The sequence below is a fragment of the Centroberyx gerrardi genome, chromosome 21 (assembly GCF_048128805.1).
Source record: "Centroberyx gerrardi isolate f3 chromosome 21, fCenGer3.hap1.cur.20231027, whole genome shotgun sequence".
Lineage (NCBI taxonomy): Eukaryota > Metazoa > Chordata > Actinopteri > Beryciformes > Berycidae > Centroberyx > Centroberyx gerrardi.
Window position 1 is genome coordinate 11,991,617 of NC_136017.1, and position 23,441 is coordinate 12,015,057.

At 44.4% G+C, this 23,441-nt stretch overlaps 2 protein-coding genes across 2 annotated transcripts in view; one reads left to right on the forward strand and one right to left on the reverse strand.

Annotated features, from left to right (window-relative positions):
• The first annotated feature begins 345 nt into the window (after positions 1–345).
• The window catches only part of LOC139930572 (peripheral plasma membrane protein CASK-like), a 45,590-nt gene continuing 22,494 nt past the window's right edge, over positions 346–23,441 (forward strand). The window contains exons 1-5 of the mRNA XM_078291096.1: positions 346–1,185; positions 11,226–11,338; positions 16,447–16,552; positions 17,643–17,720; positions 17,948–18,020. Coding sequence (XP_078147222.1) covers positions 1,127–1,185; positions 11,226–11,338; positions 16,447–16,552; positions 17,643–17,720; positions 17,948–18,020 — 429 coding nt within the window. The 5' untranslated portion in view covers positions 346–1,126. The remainder of the gene's footprint in view (positions 1,186–11,225; positions 11,339–16,446; positions 16,553–17,642; positions 17,721–17,947; positions 18,021–23,441) is intronic.
• Positions 20,094–22,771, reverse strand: LOC139930573 (putative G-protein coupled receptor 34). Its single transcript, XM_071923782.2, has 2 exons — positions 22,519–22,771; positions 20,094–21,987 (listed from the first exon to the last, which is right to left on the reverse strand). The coding sequence occupies exon 2, from the start codon at positions 21,940–21,942 to the stop codon at positions 20,656–20,658; it is 1,287 nt and encodes a 428-aa protein (XP_071779883.1). The 5' UTR covers positions 21,943–21,987; positions 22,519–22,771; the 3' UTR covers positions 20,094–20,655.

Here is a 23,441-nt window from a genome sequence, read left to right on the forward strand (position 1 = left end):
AATATATGAGAAACAATTTATCAAAAATGAAGTCATTTTCGTTAGAATAATCTGCCTGTTGCAAGGATCGGAGATGAGAAGAGGAAAGGCTGACGTAAGGTGATGGGTTTGGATGGTCGACGCTTGCGCGGGATACACTGGATGCGACCGAGGAGGAGATTAGGAAACTGCACCTAGATGGACCCGCATTGAACGCCATCTTGGCTCACCCGTCGCTGAAATAACACGGGAGTCTGGGCGCGCTGGACCGGCCATTCCGGCTCTGGACGGAGCAGTTTCCTGGCCGACAGAGGGAGGAGTCTGGCATTTCTGGAAGTCGGAGGAGCAGCCAGCCAGCATCGGAGGCAGCGTAGAAACTGGAGCAACGGTGGACGAAGGCTGGGCTGTTTGGAATACGATATAATTTCAATATCCAGAAACACGGGCGATATATGCAGCGGAATACTCGTCGTCGAGATGAACGTGAAGGTCTTTCATTTGGGGTCGGGAAGCTGAAGCACTTTCGCAGCCCCGTACGCTTTCCGAGCGGTGGGATAAGCCATCTGTGATACATTGGGTGTGCACAGCGCAATAACGGTGCAAGCCAACCGGCTATTTCCAACGACAGCTAGCTAATATTAACCCAGCTAGCCAACCATTTTAAGAGCCCCGTTAGCTTGCGGTGGAGCGAGCATCTTCTTCGGGGCGGGAGGTGTAGGTGGATGCTACAGAAGGAGTCCGGTATTAGGTGTTATCCAGCAGCAAGATACAACCCCGAGGCATGCAAAGAGGGGTGTTTTTCTGCAAACGAGCGAGGAAATCTCCACGCCCTGGGGTCTGGTCTTGTATTACTATTTAGCTAGCTAGCTGGCTAGCCAGCCTACCGGGAGAGTAGCCGAGGAGAAGGTGGGGCCGCGGAGTGACAGCCGTTGGAAGCCAGCTAATGTGGCTAGCCGGCTAGCTTGGACTCTGAGTAGCCACTGGTTCTCCTGTCATTGACATTGGGGGGGAATTAAAATACCTGGAGTCCGCAGTGTGGCAGTATACCCCTGTCCAGCGAGGAAATACGCTGCCATTGGCCTCACAAAAATCAAAACCTGTGTGGGTGGGATATCTCTAGGAGAGCATCCCCGTTTACCTTTAGACCATGGCGGACGACGACGTGCTGTTCGAGGATGTCTACGAGCTGTGCGAGGTGATTGGGAAGTAAGTAGTGTCATCAAACTCATCCACTTCTCCGTTTGTAGAGTCCTGTTTTTTTTTCCTTTTTTTTTTTTTGCATTATCCTCACATTTGTGTCACAACAAAGCTGGGAGGGCCATGCCTCTGTCTGGATGCTGCTCTCACATTTTAGGCCCACAGGTTTTTCAAGGGGAAAGTTCACTCTGGATGTGTGAGGTGAGGTCTCTTTTCCAAGCACAGCGACCCTTTAGCCTCACATGGGGAATCATAGCATACGCATTATTTCATGATGCATTCAGAGGCAGGGGTTTTGTGCCTGACATCATGACCTCTGTGCAGGAATATAAATTTACAAGGCTGAGTAGAAGCCTGTGTAAGCCATTCAAGTTTTTGGGGGTACAGGCTGAAAATGTGGATTGGCCCTGATATTCTTGCACCATGTTTCAATGAAGCTCTGCAAGTTTTCACTATATGTCTGCACCAAGACAAATTCCTGGAAATGTATTGTTCTTCGTGATTAAAGGGATTCCTATTCTGATTCTGAGCAGAGGCTGACACACTGCTAAACCAATGCATATAACAACAGCTAAAGGAGGGTATGTGTTCGAAAGATGGGTGAGGGTTAGTAAGTTAAGGAATCATATGGTTGCATGTCAAGAATTGCCTGCAGACCGGATTTTCTCTCTCTCAATCCCCTCTGTTTGACAGCAACCATATCTGCTTACAGGAACAGACAGACAGGGCCAGGCCGGTCAAACCAGCAGTAGAGCTGTAGGAGGAAGCATACGTTTTTTGATACAACTGTGCAGTGGCTTTTCAAGAAACAGACATATGCACATTCAAACCACAAGATACGAAGCTAAAAGGTGCTGAGACTGTTATTCCTGTTATGGAGTCTTTACCACAACAGCCACCTACAATCACTGCCCGGGCGCAGACCCTCCACATGCCTTTATTTTTTTTAACTAGCTCCAATGAAAAACTGCATGTATGTTATTTTATCCTGCCATATTACTTCTGTGAGGTCAACCGCTCCCCCCTTTGCTCCTTATGGAAGTGAAGCAGGAAGGCTGCCCCGTCACAGCAGCAGCAGCACTGGGCTACTACCAGCCTGTTCCCCTCCCCCTCCAAGATTCACTCACTGGAGGTCTGAGGGTCCATTAAGTTTGTTCTAGGGAAAGAGACACACTCTCTCCAGGCCCCCAGGCCCTGCTCTTTATCCTGAGACATCCCTGTTGCCCTGGTTACTAATTGATGGTTGGTCCAGGACCAGTGAGTCTAGCCTGGAGTCCCAATATTGGGTAGTAGGAGCCACTGGTCAGAGCTGGTCCTGAAACAGTGAATGGCAGTCCAACTACCAATTTGTATGGTTTTAATTGACTGTACAAATCAATTTGGTTAGTAAATAAAGCAAAGTGGTCGGATCATTTTTGAATCCACTGGTCAGTGTGGTTGATGGATGAAAAAGAAAATTTTCCCATTTTGGTTTACATTAGCAGATGCCAGGCCTGGGTCAAATAGTATTTGAAAATGTATGGTTTGTTTTAGCTGCTTTAGATGTCAGATGGGTGGAGTTTGCCATATAAGCAATATAATGGATGCAGTAAAATGAGTGTACACAGCTACCTGACAATGTCTCTTCTATGATTGTCAACTTACCTGACACTATCTGAATAGTCAGGGTGCAGTAAACCCCACCCATCTGGTACTCCATGCAGGCAAAAACAAACGCTGAGAACTACTTAAATAATATTTGAGAGTCTGTTTGAGAGAGAGTTTTTAATCAGTGCAAATGTAACAACTCTGTTAGTATGGTCACACAGGGATTGTTTCACCTCAGACATTGCAGTCCAGACTGGTCAGTAGAAGAGAATACCCTGTATTACATAAGAGAAGAAAAGTATTATGAAATAATGTACTCAACTTATCTGGAGCATATCTAAGCTTCAGTAAAGTAGCCAAATACCAAATATGTCACAGAAAAGACCAGAGTATCCTCCTTATCCCGCAAGTCCTTTTGTGAAACTGCAGTTGATGGATAAAGTACGTTGAGTCCTGGTGTCTTGGGATGTGTTGCAGGAAAAAGGGGGGATCATTTTTCCTCCACCCTGAGGTGGGAGGGGAAGGGAGGCTGAGGAAGATCAATGGAGACAAGTGGAGTTGGGAATGGGATGGCCCTGAGGCTAAGGATATAAATAATGCCAGCAGACATTGACTGCAGCACTCTACCATCTCCCGTCGTGTTTTTAACCTCTGGTGTTACTGTCAGCACCCGGGTAGGAAGTAGCCAAGATGCCAGTCACCCCAAGAAACCGTCATAACGTACCTTGTTGTATGTTATCTTTTTCTGGTTGGTGGACATTCCCGCTCCTACATTCAGCCCAAGTAGGTTTTGTAATAGAGACCAGGCAATTTTGTTGTGTAAGGGGGCAGCCAGACAAAATGGATTGAAAGCAGCATGATAGTCTGGCCATCCTATTTAAAGGGATTGACAATACTGGTGTTAGTAAGTGAATGAATGAACTTTATTTATATAGCACCTTTCATGCACAGAATGCAGTTCAAAGTGCTTTACAATTCAGCAGCAAGTTTAAAGCACACATACACAAGAAAAAGGAAGAAGATCAAAACAATGGGTGTTACTATTAATAATATAGCATTTAAAACAATTTCTTTGGAAAGAAGAAAGGCCTCCTTCAGGGTGTCATTAGCACGGTTTGCCTTCTGCTTTCCTTAACGAACTAGAGGAAGGCTTCTTTGATTCTATTGGCTGAAGGGATGATGACAAATCTGTGACATATCTGTCTGCTCCAAAATGTTCAACCAGCTTGAAACTTCTTTTGGCCAAAATGGATACAAATCAGGCACTGAGACAGATGCTTCATCAGTCCTGTCCAATAAACGAACACCTCATTGAAAAGTACTGGACATAAACTTGGCTGACAGCTAATAATTGGATTGTCCTTTTTTACTTATTGGCATACAACGTTACTGTTGTCGTACTGATTTGTCACATTATTGGATGATCTTGGTGCTTTTGTGTGGACGCATGTCTCTTGCTGACCTTTGACCTCAGCTCCTTGCTAACATGTACGTAAAACCAATTATCGGCCCCCTCCCTCCTTCAGACTTCTATTGTTGTCCAGAGGACTCCTCTATTATTGTCCCTGATCGGCTTGTGTCAGAGAGGAGCAGCCAGGCTGGGTGGGATTGGGAGCAGTGGGGATGCCATCATGTCCAGTAACCATCAACTCAGATTGTAAAGAGAGCCATGTTCCGAGTAATTTCGACTGAAAGATGGTCAGTAAGAGGATGGGAATTTTTTTTTAATGTCTGAGATTATGTTCAGTATATTGACAGTAATTTGATCCTATCTACTTAATAGTGTCTTGATTAGCTTTGCTTTTGAGCACAACTACTCTCAGTGTTTGCATAGCTCTTGGTAAATAAATGTGTAACATGATGATGCAGTATTGTCAGTACCTAGCCATTGAGCTTAGACTGAGTTAAAGCAATATTAATGCACACAGAAACGCAGGCATAAGCTGCTTGTCCACCGGGTTTTTCTTGTTACAGCGCTGACTTATTGTTGTCATTATTTTCGATGGAAAGATTATACTGTTACACATTCCTGACAGTACTGAGAGCTTAGCGTGGTTTTAGAACTCAGGAACTTTTAGGAAACGAGAGCCCTGCTTCATCAGGTTTTCAATAGTTGCATGGCAACAGCAATAGCTGCAAGTGTCTGTATAGCATCGGTAGCTAAAAGGAGACAGACAGTGGTGGGCACAGGGCCTATGTCCTGTGTTTTTCTCAGCTTGTGCATGTAAATGATCAGTCAACTCCCCTGTGGTTAGACTAACCGTATTTCAACAACAGAAGATCAGACAGGTCAGGTGTCATTTCGACTTCTGAGTGGGTTAGCGTCAATGAAAGACGACACTGGCTATTGAACAGACTTAGGTGGTGCAGGCCTGGCTCATTATGTGCCCATTGTCTGTCGTCTACATAGTAAATATATGAACAACAAAATGCAGTAACCACAGGCCTATTTTGGTCTTTTTAGGTCTAGTTGAAGGGTTGGCAAGGCGCTGGGGTAATTTAATCCATTTCTGTCTATAATGATTCTGTTTGAATAGGACTTATGTTGTGGAGAAGCGCTACTGGAGTCACTGTGCTCTTTATTCCAGCTCTGGGGTGCTCATTAGAGCCAAGAAGGATATTGGGATGTGCTGCTCACTCTGAACCAGTGAAGTGATCAGTCCTCTGGCTCATTCTGGGCTGGGTAATTAAATTGCCTGGATGACATTTAATTCTTAAATTATCATTGATCTTTTTGCAGTTTTTGTCTAGGCCTAATCATAGTTTCTCCCCAAACAGTTGTAAGCTAAAGCATACAACTTTGTTACTGAAGAGGCTAAAATCTTACACAAACTCATGTTTTGCTACAAGAAGGCCAAATTGCTTAGCCACCAGTAGGGTTTGTTCTAGTTTGTCTCTCATTTAAGCAAGGGAGAAGTTGCCATCTTAGTGGCTTCAAGCAATTTTAACTAGCAAATTAGATAAATCCCACTTATTTAGGAGAGTTTAGATATTATCTTTTCTGATCCATTTAGCCTGATCTAGCCCTCATGATAGAAGCAGATTTGTCAGATATGTGTGTGGAGGGAAGAGAGTGTCTAAGTGTGTGTATTTGCAATTTGGAATCGGCCACAGGCCAAGGGTAGAGATATTGGGTAGTGATTATTCAATTTGCAGAATGCTGCCTAAAGAGCACTATCCTGAGCACTACAATAGATATTGACAATTTTAGTCTTGGTATATTGTTATGTAGAAAGTTGTAATCTTTTAAAACCCATCTTAGTGACTTTAAATTCAGTTTGAACGGTTGGCAAATCACTTTAAAAGTACAGTTAATTCACTAAGAACATCTTTGCCTTAATCTTCACAACCATTACTGGTTTCATGCACCTACGCCTTTACTCCATCTAGCTCCTGTCTTGATAACTGTGAGTATATCCTATCCATTCACACCAGAGCTTTGATTGACAAGTTGACTGCCAATCACACACTGGAGGTGACTACGCATGTATAATGTAAACTGTGCTGGACAGACGCTATGAAAGATATGAAAGCTAACATTACCTGTGATTAAAAAGGGGTGGATTCTTGCAGATAGTTGCTTATTTGAGTTGATTAAAGGAATGACATCACGTGTCAACCCAGCCAACTTGGAAAACTTAATGGAGTGTCGAGTCAAATTCAGACTGCAGTCCACTGCATAAGAACGCTGAATCTAAACAGCAGTCCGTTACTTGCCAATTAAATACTCAAGCTCACTGTAAATTTTCCTCTTAGGCTTAATGCAGGTTGACATCTTGGTATTATACAATGACGACTATCCGCCACATATGAGTAGTGATTTTGGCAGTACACAAAACTCATTTGCTTCTCACAAGTAACTATGTAGCTTGCAACCGCAGCAGACTGATTACACTTGTGTGGTGAGAAGGAGGGTGGTGTGTTTGCTGGGACTAGGAAAGGTGGGACCAAACATGCAACCAATGATATTTGCTGTAATTCCTGATACAAAATCCAAATCAATCAATGATATTTACTGTAATACTAGAATTTCCCCCATTTCTTTTTCACCCAAGCATGCCATTTTTGGGTCACACATTGGTTGTTTTTTTAAAATATCACAAACCCTGATTTTCAATATTCATTAATGCCAATTTACAGGTCAGATGCCTCATAACCACACCAAAAGCTGGAAAATTGTGTTTTTCAATGGAATGGGCCTTTAAAATCATAGTAAATTGTCAATCTAACCACATTTGGGCAGCAGGATGTTCTAGTTAGAGAGACCGTCCTTCAGCCGGAAGACCCAGGGTTCAAGCCCCCATGTTGGCAAGCATCGTCCCTGCTGAAGTGTCCTTGAGCAAGACACTGAATCCCTACCAGCTCCAGGACTGCTGTAGCTGATCCTGACCTCTGACCTCCCTGTGGAGGAGAGGAAGCGAACAGAGAAGTTCCCTACTGGGATCAATAAAGTATCACATTATTGCATATGGCATCGTCCCATCTGTTTTGTAGAGGAAGATATCAATAGATAGGCTGTCATTTTAGTGTCATTAAATAGCATTGTTTGTTGAAAACCTGGGTCTTGTGATCTTTTCAGGGGTCCTGTATATTTAGCACACTGTGGACAAAGCAAGGGGTCTTTTCATGCTGTCTTCAGTAGTATGCCAGGCTGTGGCATGGGTATCAAATGGTGTGGAGTGAGACTGTTCTTTGTTTTGTATTCTACAGTATGTTTCTTATATCTGTGTCTGTCTGACATGTGGTTTCCCACACATTCTCCAGTCTGGAATGATTTCCCCTGTATCAGCTGTCTTTAATTGTTGCTTTCACAAGACTGCTTCCTGTCTTTCCTTTCAACTTTCCTCCACATGTGCATGCTCCTCTCAGCTGCCCACACGCAGCAGATCAATAGTTTTGAATGGATCGTGTAAGGTTAAAGCTTTTGGAAGATCTTGGCTAATTGGTTCCTCTTTCAGACTACACAAGTTTGAATGGGACCTAACATCCAACAAGGCCAGACTCTTCAGGGGGTTTTAAACAAAACTGGATCCTCTTCTGGCTTATCTAGCAAAAAAGGATTTTCTGCCAAAGCTCAAGAACATCCTGACCTGAGGGTATCTCTACTGTGAATTTCAGAATACTAATTTCCCTTGGAATATTCAAAGGCTTGTTTCCCTAATTTGCATAAGGAAATACTTTGGATTGAAGTATTGTCGCCCAGACATGCACAGACTATAGTTGAGCAACACTGAACTTAGTCGAACTTGCTTAATTACCAGTATTACACTTAAGGGCAGTTTGGGTGATAGGGGAAACCAAGCGGGATCTATGCTGAATTCTATTTTTTCACTTTTGTGGAACATTAAAATTTTTAACTTTTCAGAGCACATACTTTTGTGGATCCATAGTTATCACCACTCACTCAGTTTTGTTTCTCTCTGAAAATAGGCTAATATTACTCACACATATTGTCAAGTACTCAGCAAATTAGGCCCAGGTAATACAGTTTCCCTTTGTGGTCAGGGCCATGCTTTGCAAAAGAGCAAATTACCTCTTGTATTTTAAGTATTTGTGTGGACAGCTATGAAAATAGAGCTGAATGCTGGTGGTGACTGAGAATCCCCATGGCAGCTCCTGGACTCCTATGCAGGTGTGTTTGCTAAAAAGTGAAAAAGTCCCACTGAAGTGAAATGCTGCTTAAGCAAAGATGGTTGCTCTCAGGAGAGCAGTACCGGTGATACTGAGTCAGTTTGGGACTAGATGTGTCCTGCCCCTGTTGGGGAGAAAAGAAAAGACCTGAAGAGGGACTTTGGCTGATAGCCAGCATGGATATAAAAGAACCTAACATCCAGTCTTTGGTTTATATTGACCAAAGAGTAGAAATCAGCCAAGAGGCGATCTGTGAAGATTGCCACTTAGGACAAATGTTTGATGACTGCCGCTGTCGGATGTGGGCTATGTGTGGGTGTTTTATATGAGCCCACTCAGCACAGCTGTGGTGATGTCATCACAGCATGCCGCCTCTCCCCCTGCCCCCGGAGACACACTCACTCACAAAGACTCACCCACAAACACTCACTTACAATGCATATGTGATAGCTACATGGCTGAATGGTCATTTTATTTTTTTATTCCAGATGATGAGATGAATAGCATTTCAATATAATAAATTGAATACCAACGCCCAACCCCCCCCACCCCTCACCCCCTTGCAAAACACAACTCCGGTAGAAACATCCCCATCCGTGAATTGATTTTCAATGCAGCTCCCTGGAATTGACAGCCAAGATTACAAATGGGGTTGATGCTTAAAATATGGCAGGTTCGCCTAACCTCACCTCATTGCTTAATGGCGGTAATGATAGTTTTATTGACACGCATTAGACCAGTCCCAAGATGGCCGTACCCTCACTGCCTCCCCCTCTGTCATTTGTATTCCAGTGTTTGAATCCCTGCAAGCCTTTCGACCAAAACCTTCCCCACTCAAATTATTAGATTGTTAGGTTTGAACAAGGTGGCAGGAGCTCCACCCCACCACCCCTCCACCCCCATCCCGCTTTTCCCACACCCTGTGTTTTTTTTTAATGGGAAACACAGCTGCTGCAGGGCATCAAGCCGGGAGGGCAAAGGTCAGCGGGGTTGATTTTCAGACAGTCCTCTGTAGGATCCCTGTGGGACTCCCCAGGGAATAGTCCTGTTTTACGGTTGCCTCTGCCCACAGTGTGCACATAATGCCTGCATTCCCGCTTGGATGGGTTAATCATTATAGCAGAGGTGGGAGACGGATGTGTAAGCGAGTTGAGTGCTGCCCCAAACCCACAACACGCACAGTTGCTAGAACTGGTTAGTTGTTAGTCTGTTGGTTTGACACTGACTTTACTAGGTGAGTTGACTCATTCACAAAATTCAATTAAATCAAGGCCTATCAGTGGTCACCACTTTGCTTTTGCAATATGGGTGTTATTTTGTGTGTGTGTGTGTGTGTGTGTGTGTGTGTGTGTGTGTGTGTTTGTGTCTCCAGTGGCATTGGTTCCGCCTCTGAGGATTGTAGACTTGGGAGATTCAGAGACAGCTGTACAATGGCAGGGGTGTGTGTGTGTGTGTGTGTGTGTGTGTGTGTATGTGTTTGTGTATGTGTGTGCGTGGATGTGTGTGTGTGTGTGTAAGCCTCTGTGGGCATAGGAGACGGACAGAAAATGTGCAAATGTGTAGGCGTTGAGTGTGTTTTTCCGCCACATTGCTACTGATTTAATCTCATACTTGGTGTTTGGTCACAAATTGAGAAATCAAATGCATCTACCCGACTGTAAGGAAATACAAGCCACTTTCCACATTGACTCAACCCATGTTTATGTGTGAAGTAGGCTACATGCCACTTGGTGTGGCTGTGAGGGTGTTTACATATTCACAGACCTGTGTTTAGTGTTACTTGCAACTAATTCTTAGCATTTGTTTTCACCTGCTTGGTGTAACAAATGGGTGGGCAAAACGTTTTGACAATGCTAAACTTATCTGACACTATTAGAATTGTCTGTTTTGGCAAACCCCACCCATCTGGTACTCCAAGTAGGTTTAAGGGGCATTAAGTAATTTATGACTTTCATCGACCGCTATCAACATTTCCACAATAGAATGAGTAAACTAGTTAATTTGAGCAGAGATCCAGTAGAAGAGGTCATATATCACAATGCAATAAAGTGCTGATTTGTCATTTGCTTTTTGGCTTGAGAACAATTTGTGTTGCGACGCCACTCACTCACTCGTTGCGCGGTCCTCCATCTTTGAACAATTGAAAACGCAAGGAGGTTAGTTTCCAAAACAGAGAGGACAGACTGGAAAATTAGTTTTTGAAAGCCAGAAATCTCAGCAACGGCAAAGCAATCGTTGACTTTGTTCACTGATATTGATCAACAACCCTATCAAACCCCTGCAGTTATGGTATGGTCATTTTGTGCTGTGGGACAGTAAAATCTTACCTAATGCACCTTTAAAACAAAAGCAGAGAATTATTTGCATCTTGTTTGACACAGGCCTGGAATACATGCCTCAGAGCTTCCAGATGCCAATCCCACTGCAGTCGTATCAGGAAACACAAGCTTGCCAAGTCCGCCACCTCCTTTGCCCAAAACCACCCGTCTAGGCTCGGTCTCCCCACCTCAGGTCTCTGTAACATAGCTTTTATTTTAGCTTTTACAGCTGTGCTGCCCTTCACTGCTCTGTAATTCCCACTGGCACGGACACGGAGGCCACACTGCGTCGCTAACCGCCCACTGTAAATCCAGAATACCCTCAAAAATATCACTAGCCGCAGTTCTGCCCATTGCACTTGGTGGCTGGGATGAGTGCTGACTGAAGTTAGGGTAGTTCCTCTGCTCCTGTCACTGTTTTGAATATGCACACACGTGAGAAGCTTGTGTACAACAGTATGTGCGTGACTAACACAGTGTGTGTGTGTGTGTGTGTGTGTGTGTGTGTTGCAGGGGTCCCTTCAGCGTGGTGAGGCGCTGCATCAACAGGGACACGGGCCAGCAGTTTGCTGTGAAGATCGTCGATGTGGCCAGCTTCACCTCCAGCCCCGGCCTCAGCACAGAAGGTAAGGAACACAGCAGAACCGGGCTGAACAGTAGCTGCACGTAACTTTTAATGCTTGTTTTGCTATGCTTGGGGTACCAGATGGGTGGGGTTAACAGAATCAGGAAAATCCAGATAATGTCAGGTAAAGTGTCACAGAGAAGTATACGTTAAAACATGCTTATACTTCTGAGCCACGTTTACCTGCTGAACCTCTTTTTTTTGTCCTATGTGGTAAACCCCACCCACTTGGTTCTCCCAGTGGGGTAAAACAAACGTCGGGGATAATTTGCAAATACTGTGTGACCCAGGTCTCAAACACACACACACACACACACACACACACACTGGCGTGGTCTTACACACAAATAAACGAGGCAAGTCACACATACCCAGATGAATAATATGCCCTAATTATGTGTGTGTTATGTGTACGTGTGTGTGTTTGTGAGTGTGTATCTGTGTGTGTGTTGGTTAGGTTGTGTTGGTGAGTGTGTGTGTGAGGTATTGATGCATGGCATGTCTCACCATGTGGTTTTGTGCTGTGTCATGCTGGGTTGTGTGTGTGTGTGTGTGTGTGTGAGAGAGAGAGAGAGAGAGAGAGAGAGATGAGACAGAGCATAGGTGTGTGTGTGTGTGTGTGTGTGCGTGTGTGTGTGTGTGTGTGTGTTGGTGCTAGTTTTGGCGTTCACCATGTGCCATCTGCGAGTCCCCAGTCAGAGATTAGTCTGGCAGCCAAGAACAGCAAGACAAGGAAATGAACCAAGGGAAGAGAAACACAGAAAAAGAGGAGCTCTACACCAGTGTTTCCCAAACCAAGGGCTAGGACCTAAATTATCTCTGGCATTACTATGTTTTCATGACCCTCAGACTAAATTTACTCACCTGAAAGCATATACCACCCACCAAAAAACATCTCATTGTGTTTCTTACCCTTAGAAGTGGTTGTCGTGGTGCCGCTTTTCACCTCAGCATCACCTCAGTGTCATACTTAGCCCTGTGGTCGGCTGCACCTAATGCTAACACTGGCTTCCCTGCAATATGGTCTATGGCAAGAATCTCCCCCCTGCTAGCTTTGTTTTTTTTAAAAAAAGGCCCACGAAGGATCTGGAAGTCTAAATAAATAATGGCTAGTGCTTATAGTTGTTATTGAAAAATTCCTGCAATGGAAATGCATATAAAAGGTCGAGACTACAAAAGTATTTTCATGACAGTGAAGTGCCGGCATAAAAGTGAGGGTAAAAGCTATAATTTCAAATATAATTTCATAAAATGCACATTATGCACACAACTGTCTGCTATGAGCTACAGGAGAAGTCATTTTCATTCTTTTTGATAGTGTCGTTATTGGGCTATTTTTCAGAAATCTAGCCAGTAGGGAGATTCTTGATAATGCAGACAATTTGGGGAAGCTAATTGTCAGCACATCATGTAGCTACCGACCACTGGGAGAAACAAGTTAACAGTGGTTGTGTTTACATGCGCACAGTATTCCACATGCTGGCTCATATCCTGGTTAATGTCTTAATATGCGGGATAGGCTGTTTGTATGCAGCTTTAATGACACACTCTCGAATATCCATGTGAACGTAAATACACTGAATTTCTGCCTGTCTGTGTTCTCCTGCCAATGTTTTAGCCAGTGAAAGGAGGAACATTACTTTCTAATATCACTTTCTAGTATCACCATCCTCAAGGTGACATAGGTGACATAACCCTCTAAGGTCCTGTGCTGAAAATGTTTAAAACCCCCTGATCCGTCTCTCCCAAGCCCCCGTGCATATAAATCGCAATTGGATTAGGGTAAGCATGGAGGAAAAGTATCTTTTTTTTTTTTTTCTTCCCCCACCCATATTTCTGACATTTTAAAAAGTCACGAGAGAGGAAACGAGCAAGTGGCCACTCAAGGTGCCAAGGTAGAGAACTGGAGCGCGGCCAGATTTGCAGAGTGGTTTCCTGAGACCACATACCTCGGCTTATTAAGAAAGAGTCTGGCTCAGCACAAATGTGAGAGAGAAGGGGAGAAAAGAAGGCAGAAACTACAGGCTGGACTGAGCTACAAGCCGAGTAACAAGCATTTGTAGTTCTATCTGTATGTGTGTGTGTGTGCGCGTGTGTGTGTGTGTGAGTAAGCATTAGAAGGACAAAAGATTGATAGCATAATTAAGAGTTTGGGAGTGTTGAGTAAAAGCAGCAGAATGAGTGAGTCACTGGATTTCTAAAAGAACTTAATAAGGATGGATGGAGAGAATGAAATAGTGAGCGCACTCAATCAACATTAGAGCTTTAGTGGTATCTAATTTTCAAGAGAAGAGATAGAATAGTGCAATTTGCAGTTTTGTGAGTTAAATATATAGGTATTGCAAGTATATATGTAGATGGTAAATGTATAGGGAATGTAAATCGTCTCTGCAAACGCCTCCACTCAATGAGAAGTTCTCAATGAGGACAAACTAACTCCAGTTCATGGCCAACGCGTTTTCAGTAAGCTGGCTCTGTCCGAGAGTCATGAAACATGCACTGGATACAGCTGACAAGATATTTTTTTCCCCAAGCTATCAAGTAACATAAGTTCAGTGCAAAATTATTTATCGTTCGCATCACAAGTAGGCCTACTCAAGCCTAGCTTTCCCATTTAGGAATTGGTTTGGAATGGGCCCAATGAGCGGCATTGGTTTCAGCGGGATTGCTCTAGTCTTCTCTGGTCCCCCCCCCCCCCCCCCATCCGTCTGAGCGGTTTCCCCATCGCCGTCCGGATACTGGGCAGCATTGTTGAGTTCAAGAATAGATTTCTCGATGAGACGGAGCCGAGAACGAGCATAAAGTGAAAAGGAGAGGAATAATGAAAGAGCAGGAAGAAGAGAATGGGGGCTCTGTAGTAGGGACACAGCGTCGTTTCTGTGTGTTGCATAATGATACTGGTCTGTCACGACACGACGAGCACACACACCCACACACACACACACACACACACACACACACACACACACACACACACGCGGAGATCAGTAGACTTGCAGATGGGGAGTGGAGTGTGTAAATGAGGTTTTTATGGAGAGAGGAGCTCAACAACAGCTCATTGTGTCTGTCAACCTAGCTCAGCAGTCTGTCTCTCCATCTGACCGCTTGTCTCGCTATTTGTTTGTCTTTCTATCTATTATTCTGCATTTCCTTTCCTTTAAAGAAGCAAGTCAGTCCCCTTTTTGTTTTTTCTCCCCCTTAGTATTTTCTTTACAGTCAGAAGACGGGGAGAGCTGCAGAGCCGTCTTGTTGGATTGTGGATGCGGTGATAATGAGAGGGAGGATGTTGATGAGGATGATCCAGATGTGAGCAATATGATGCCTTTTCAATAGCAGAGACATGGGAGGATTCAATTGGAGGCTAGTGTGTTGCCTGTACAGCATCTCAGTCTTTCTGTTAGATACTGCTTTGCTATCTTGCTTATCTGTCTGCACAGGCTGTCAGAACTCACCTTGCTCTCTCAGAGGATCTTTGAAGAATGGCCTCCTTGTGTGTGTGTGTGTGTGTCTGTGTGTGGAGACCCAATAAAGTGCTCCACACCTCCCTCTGGTGGTGCAGTGGAGGCATGGCAGCTACCGTCGGGGCAGGTGTGAGAGGAGGACAGAGCGCACTGGGTGGCATGCTGTGCGTGTCCTGATCGGTTTTCATCTCCTTAACTCGCGACGTGAGAGGATTTAACAAACCGCCGGGCCAACCGCAAATGAGGATCTCGGGCCGAGGCGCCGCTGTCTAGACTTCCCAAATGAACCTCGGGGAGTTTTCTCACACACAGGTCATTTGGTTTGAGCTGAACGGACAGTGTACACCGGCGTGTGCGTGCTCGGCGCGTTCTCAGCAAGCCGCCTCCCGCCCCTCTAAAACCCCCCTCTCCAAAAAAGAAACAAATTAAAGGCGCGTGCCATTCATCCGCTCTGAGCAAGGCAGGTGTTGCAGCTCCCAAGTTTTGTTGTGATTGTACTTGAGATGGGTGTGGATGTGGTGATAATGAGAGAGATGATGTTGATGAAGATGATCCAGATGTGAGCTATGTATTATATTTTTCTCTCTCTTTCTGTCTCTCCTTCTGTCCACTTTCATCAGTTGAAATTGGTGTTCGAGAAAGCCTTCTGTGCATTAATAATTCTTCCCTAGAACTTCCCACCACATCTGTTCATAGCGCTCCATATTATATTTGGGGGGGAAATAACACAAATTCATACCAGTTCTTCAGTGCTTACATTTAGTAGCATATGCGCCTAAAATAAATGTATTCTACTTTATCTAAATTATAATGAAGCACATGTGCGACTTGAGATTAAACATAAGGATGGATAGATGCAATGGAAGACTTTCCTTCCAAAATACAGATACATCCTTCATTTGGGGGTGGGAAAGTGACAACTACTACAAAATGATTTGGAGCCAAAAACTAAAACCACTGATGCTACGTTTTAAAGGACAAATAAATGAAGCCGGCTTTTACAGACTGGATCCTCTACATTTTGTAAGAATTGATGAACTTAAGGCTTTTCCCAAAATGGATACAATTTCACAGATCATGCCCCTTTTGAGGCTGTATTTTTTCAGTTTAGGTTCATATGTGCATCTGAAGTATTTGAAGTCTTTCCACTGACAGTTTGTAAATTTATGAAATAAGGTTATTACAGTTAACTCTATACTAACACTAACCAATACATGTAAAAATAGCCAAGAAGAGATTTTAATAGTACTGAACTATAAAAAAAAGTTAAAAAACTGAAAGTACTGCCTCCAGCTAACTGTAATCACATGAAAATGTGTGTCTTTTGACTGCCTTAGATCAATTTCTTTATCAATAAATGGGCTCAACTGTCAAAACTACATTAATACATTGATACCTGCTATGCCCATGCAGAGACAAATTTTCTGTATTGCCTACACGCTGACACATTCCGTTGAAATGTCCAAACTAAACTAAAACTGAGCATATATGGGGGGAAAATAAACACCAAAACCAACAAGCACCCAATGAAAAAGAAAGAACAGGAACTGAACTATAATTACCTTGGTATGAGATGCTAATTGTTAGGTGTGAATCATGTCTCACTCTGTCCCTGTGTAATTTTTATCTCCCTGCCTGTCAATCCCAGACCTGAAGCGGGAGGCCAGTATCTGCCACATGCTGAAACACCCCCACATCGTGGAGCTGCTGGAGACCTACAGCTCCGATGGCATGCTCTACATGGTGTTCGAGTTGTAAGTCTGTGCTGCAGAAGCTGTATGTCGTATTGTGAATGTAATCAGACATGTAAGCACTGTTATTTGGATATGGTCTTCTGTGTGTGTGTGTGTGTGTGTGTGTGTGTGTGTGTAGTCCCAACCAGGGCAGGGAACGACTTTTTCTTCCACTTTGCCACAGCGGCAGATCAATTCCCAAACACACAGGGCCACTATCACTATTTTACCAGCTTAATATGATTTTCAGAGTAGAAAATAACTTCTAGATGATGAGTGGTTACCTGCTGAAGTGGCTGGAAGAGAAGGCAAACTTAACAGCCGCAGTCTAAATTTACCAGCAGTTGGCTGGTGCCTGGTGGTAATTTCACACCCCGTCGCTAACACTAACAGCTCCCTCATTTCAATAATTACAGTATTATTAGGGGCCTTGACAGCAGCAAAATCTAATGTGTGGTAAGTTATGAGTCGTTGAAGAGGAAGCTCAGATATTTAACCCGTTTACATTGATATTTATCTCAAGATGCATCCAAACTCAACAATCTCACCAAAGGTGTTAAATCGAGGGCAAGTGAATGATAGGCCAACTGGCAGCAACAAAACCATTTATGTCAGATTAGTTAGATTGTGGTCCTGCCTAATTACACTGTAATAATGAAGAGAGGAAGCTGTAATCTAAAGCATTACTGATCAATATAAAATCCACAGGAGGCATTTGAGAATCAGGGAACATCTCCACTACTCCCGCAGGCCTTTATTGTAAATATCATTTTCTTAATCAACTCGCCTGGTTAATTTGTATTCTCCACATGGATTTTGCGTTGTAAGTCTGCATCCCATATCCTCTGAAAGCTTCCCTGCGGATTTTACTGGCTGAAAAATGCCATAATGAAAATAAAGTGCCTCTGTGTTAATGCCTGTGACAATTGGTCATAAAATTGCTCCCCTGTTGAGTATCGTTTTATGTGCTCTCTTTTAAATGCTATTTTGAGAGTTGCTAGTTCATCTGTTCTTTTATAAACTGTTGTCGCTTTTCCTGTTGCTGTCTATACTTGATATTAACATCCTCTCTCTCTCTCTCTGTCTCTCTCTCTCTCTCTCTCTCTCTCAGTATGGACGGAGCAGACCTGTGTTTTGAGATTGTCAAGAGAGCCGATGCTGGGTTTGTCTACAGTGAAGCAGTGGCCAGGTACACACACACACACACACACACACACAGCAAATTCTGTTGGCCTCAGTTCAGTATCAGCCCCAATAAGGTCTGGGAATTGTGGATGAAACATTTGAAATATTAATAACACTTGAAATAAACAATGCTTTGTGGGTGCCCTAAATGATCTCCCCACTGTCTGTCTCTGCTCTCTCTCTCTCTCTCTCGTTCTCGTTCTCTCTCCACCTCTTTTTCTTTCCATCCAGCCACTACATGAGACAGATTTTGGAGGCGCTTCGATACTGTCACGACAACAATGTGATTCACCGCGATGTGAAGGTGAGACTCTTGCCCCGTGTCTCAGACTAGACCGTCGAAACACACAGACCTGCTAGTTGTCAACCCATGCAACCCTGCTGTCAAACCACATCTATGCCTCTCTGGTCACAAGCACTGCAAACACACCAACTGGTGGCAAAAGAAAACCATCTCTGTCGAATTTTGACTGTAATAGCAGAGAAAGGGAACGGCAGTATAAAGCATTACTAATATTTTCAGTTGAGCATCCACATGAGGCAGTCAGAATATTCAGGAACATTTCTCTATGTGCATTTGAAGGCACTCGACCCACACACTGCCCCAGTGGATTTTAGTTATTATTGTTGTAATAAATACTTGATTCTTTTTTATTTTCTTAATTGTTTTTCAGCCTAAGTTTTGGTCCAATGTCAGGGTATTGTAGGTGTATCGATCTGATTAGTGTAATTCCTCTAACATCCACGCCTGGTTTCTACATAGGCACTCACACTAAACAGTATGCATCAGTAGTAAGGGATAGTTACATCGGATCCTGTTTATTCGTAAATCTTACAGTTAATTAATGGCATCCTAAAACAGCAACAACAGGCACAACTGGTTAAGTAAGAAAACTCTTCCCACTTTAGCTTATTATTAGCAATGAATATCAGTAGTTAAGTCAAAACAAAGCTGAGTAAACATAAGGGCTCCCAAATCTTTTCATTTTGAGGACCAACAAATGGATGCAAATTAGACCAACAACCCCTATTTATAAGGTTTTGTCCCAAGCAAGCCCATGTGAGAAACTTTTGGCATTTAGTATTGTAGATTTAGTATAGAATTGCGTAACTGTCTAGACTGTAGGTGGGGAGGGGTATGCTCAGTCATACTTGCACTTTGTCTCATCGTGGTAATTTGTACAAAGTGAAATAATAATGAATGTGAAATGATAATGAAGTTTAAGTATTGCTCATATGTTGGGGGACCCCTTGGAATCTCATCAAGGACCCCTGGAAACCCCTGGGGCCTCGCTTTGGGAAGTTAATTGACACCAGACCACAGTGGTTCTCAAACATTTTTATATCAAGGATTGTTCCAGAAACCCCCATCTGTGAAGGTGTTGCTGGTCTGTCTGTACTGTAGGTGGGGAGGTAACGGGAAAACATGAAACCGTTTATCAGAATAGCTATCTTTATACATTCTCTCAATGTGCTAAGTTCTAGTGAATTGAGTAACAGTTACATTAAACAGGTTTTCTATTTACTGGGGACCACCTGGAAACCCTCCAAGGACCACAACTATAGTGAACCCCTATGATTGGTATTAGGTTCTATTGCATGTCAGACTCCGGATTGGTTCGGTAACGTTTGTTAGTTGAGCTTACAGTCGGATTAGCGTCAACCAGTGATTACTACGGGATTAGCCATCTAACGCAGGCGACAGACACGAGCAGACCAGATGGAGCGATCCTGACACAGGCCCCTGATCCACACACCAGCCATCCTGCTCCATTAGTTCAGGCTGACTTGGCCCATTTGGCAACCCAGTCCCCGAAGAGATCAAGAGCGCCATTTTTTGCGTGCAGCATAAAGCTAATAGCTGTCTGTCACTTTTTTTTCTGTGGGTTGTAAATCGGTGTGTGATGCACGTGGGAGCGAGGGTGTTTGCACTCAGCATTGCTGGTGTGTCAGACCTAGGTGAAATAGTAGTTGCAAATAATTCTTAACACAGTCAGGGAAATTCAGATAGTGTATGGTAAGTTGTCTGTCAGAAAGATATGCTAAATTGACTTTTAAATGATCTCCTGTGATTGTCTAAACTTGCTTATTGTTTAGTCCTGTGTGACAAACCACACCCATGAGGCACCTTATTTGACGTGGTGAGTGTCTGTGTGTGCGTGTGTGTGTGTGTGTGTGTGTGTGTGTGTGTGTGTGTGTGTGTGTGTGTGTGTGTGTGTGTGTGAGTGAGAAGAAGCAGAGGGCATATTGTTAGCTCTGACTCTCTGTGCATCTGTTTATTTTCTCCTAAGTAGTCCTACAAATTTATTTTCTTGTAATGTTCCTTTCTACCAAAAAAGGGCAAAATGTGTTGCTTTTTTTCACCATCGTTCACCTGATACATACTCAGTCTTTTATTTAACCAGTTAGCAATTATACACTTTTTCAGTCGACATGTATTTCTTTCAGACACAATATAACATCCTCTCTGATAGAGATTATTAGTAAAAACACATATGCCACATGTTTTTAGAGACCTATCAAGGTAGATGGAGTCCATGTCCCTCTGTGTGATAGGTGACATTGTGTTGTCAGTATTTTGCTGTCAGGCAGAGAACTAGAATTTAAACAATGATTCCCATATGCACAGATGTTTAGAAGATAACCCAGTAGGAATAGCTGAAACACGTAGATAAAATCCATGTTTATTTTTTGCCCCAGGTAGGTCTAGAAATGTAAAATATGTAATCGTTAATACATTCCCAAATTTGAAAGGAGATTTGAACTCATGACTCTCATTTGACATACAAGTAGCCAGCCAATCTCATCTGTGTTAGAAATGTCAGATGTTATTTATGTTTCCAGTGTTCAGGCCTAGTGAGGAGCCATGTTAGTCCAGGTGTGTGTGTGTGTGTGGGGGGGGGGGGCAGGTAGTCAGACCATAACAGACATTAATGTGATCATTGTTGGCCAGTAGAAAGAGGCAGGACCAGTCCTGTGCGGTGGAGGGTGGAGTTCATGAGGCAGATGCTGTTTCTGGGGGTGAAGGAGGGGTTTATGGTGTGGTTAGGTGTCATAGTCAGAGAGGGCCTTCGGAAATCCATCGTCGAGCTGTTGGACGTTGCGTCGTTAAGGAAGTGGAGTCGGTTGCCAAGCCGGTTCCCGAGCACGCGCAGGGCGGTTTTGCGCACAGATCCAGACAACAGAAAGTACATGACAGGATCCAGACAGCTGTTGAAGGCGGAGAATAACAGCATGACCTCGTTGGTCCGGTCCACCAGGCGCAAGTAATCACAAGAGAACGACTGGCTGAGCTGGGAGAGGATGTAGACGGGGCGGAAGGCGTGGTAAGGCCCGAAGCAGACGGTGAACAGGAACAGGACGAAGAAGGACTTCTTGGCGGTCCGTCCATACCGCTGTGCATTGGGCAGGTCCGGCTTGTCCCGGGACACCCTCAGCAGTCGGGTGGCGATCTTCCCGTAGGAGACCATCAGCATGACGAAGACGACCCAGAACAGAAGCACCAGCGTCCCGTTGAAGTAGGCCTTCCCCTTGGCGCCGCGCCGCTGCTTGTACTGGAAGCATTTGCCCTCTTCCTCGTTGCCCTCCGCCGTGGCGAACATGGGCACCATCGCCGCCAGCGACAGCCCCCACAACGTCCCGCACGCCACCCAGCTCCACGCGCCACCGCGCCCCCACAACCTCCTCATCACGCCCCTCCGCGCTCCGCTTCGCCCCTTTAGCCTCACGTACCGGTCCAGGCTGATCAGCCCCAGTAACGTTATACTGATGTACATGTTCATATAAAACAGATTCCCCACCAACTTGCAGGCGAGGGATCCCAGGACCCAGCGGTTTCCGTTAACGTGGTAGAAGACCCTGAAGGGCAGACACGCCAAGAGGACCAGGTCGGCCACGGCGCAGTTGATGAGGAGCACCCGCACGGAGTTGCGGCTTGTGTGGAGGAAGAGGAAGACCCACAGGGCGAGGAGGTTACCCACCAGGCCAAAGAGGAAGAACAGGGAGTAGAGGACCGCCAGCGGCACACGGAGCGCCTCGTCATCAAATGAACACACAGTCTGGTTCAGGAAGGGGGCGGTGGAGGAGGGGGAAGAGATGGAGATAGAGAAGTAGGAGGAAGAGGGGAGGGATGATGTGGTCGAAATGGGGAGAGGAGAAGTGGAGAGCGGAGATGTGGGAGGGGAAAGAGTAAAAGTGTAAGAGGAGGCAGAGGAGAGAGAAGTCATGGTGTCCGGGGAGTGGCGTCTTCAGGGCGATTTGAATATTAAGCTCTGAGAAGGAGAAATAAGAAAACACAAATGTTAGTTGTTAACCACATTAGAATAGTGACTGAACAAATACATTTGAAAAAACAGCCAGCATGAAATACAAGAAGGAAATGGTGTGGCTTGAATTTGAACCTGCAGTTATCAAATGAGCGATAATGCAGAGGCAGCGGCAGGTGGGCGATATGTGGGCTGCAGTTTAAGAGGTCACACACATAATACTGGAATGGAAATTGCAGTAATTTAGTACAGCACCCTGAAAAATTGTGCAGCACCCTGCAAAACAGGAGCTCCAACCAAAAGGTACAGAAAATGATGGGAAAATGTACAAATTGCCAAGGGATGTATTTTCCCGGTGGGGGCTGGAGCCATGACCAATTGACATTTTCATGCTAATTTAACATGAAAACATGAACTCCACGGTTTGACATGCAAGACTAAGTGTGAATGTAGATGTGCACGCATGTTCTCACACACACAGACACACACACACACACTGCTACTCACAGATGTTTGGATTAAGGCAGAACCACTCACCATCCAAATTCCTTCCGTAGGAGATTCAGCCCAGCTGTAGTTTAAATGTGTGGGAATGCACAGAAACGTGTGTGTGAGAACACAGTGACTGAGAGTGTGTTATTTTCCTCCATCAAACTGGCAGCAAGATGTTCACAAAGTAAGGCCGTCTTTTGGAAATAATAATTTGTGACCCGCCGGGTTAAACGAAATTGAAATGACATAAATTAGAAAATATGATAAAACCACAGTCCTTGTTGTTTGCAGTGAGGTAAAATTGTGAAGCATAAATCCTCCTGAGTTCTTTCTTTTCACATCCTTTTGACAGTGTTTGCTCTTCCCAGGGTCCTTTATTATCTAGCAGCTCTCTTGTCCCGTTCTTTGCTTGGCGCTGGGTCCTTTTTCTGTATCGGTCCTTGTCTCCTCTTTTTTTTTTTTTTTTTTTTTTTAATCTAAAGCTTTTTCTCACCCTCTCCAGTCTCTTTCTCTCCCAGACGTGACTGTTTTGTCTGCTGTTCTTGGTTTCTTTGCCTCTCCGTCTGTCCGTCTGTCTCTCCCTCTCTCTCTCTCTCTCTCTCTCTCTCTCTCTCTCTCTCTCTCTCTGTCTGTCTCAAAGCTTTCACCGCCTCAGTCCACAGCTGTGTGCTGCCATCAGCCAACCTCCTCTACCCGCCCCCCCTCCTCCATCTCCCCATTAGAGGGGAAGTGCATAAGTGGGCGAAAGTGTCGTGACAGGAAATGAGCCCACCACACACACACACACACACACACCCTGTTCCTGAGCATCACCCTGTCATACAGCTCTTTTCTCAGCACTCCCACCGCACTCTTCCCCTGACAATCAGGTCACTTTAATCACCAAAAATGATAAATGAACAGCAATTGGTCTTGGTGACATAGGTGAAGAAACATTCGCACCCAGCACATACTGACACACATGGAAT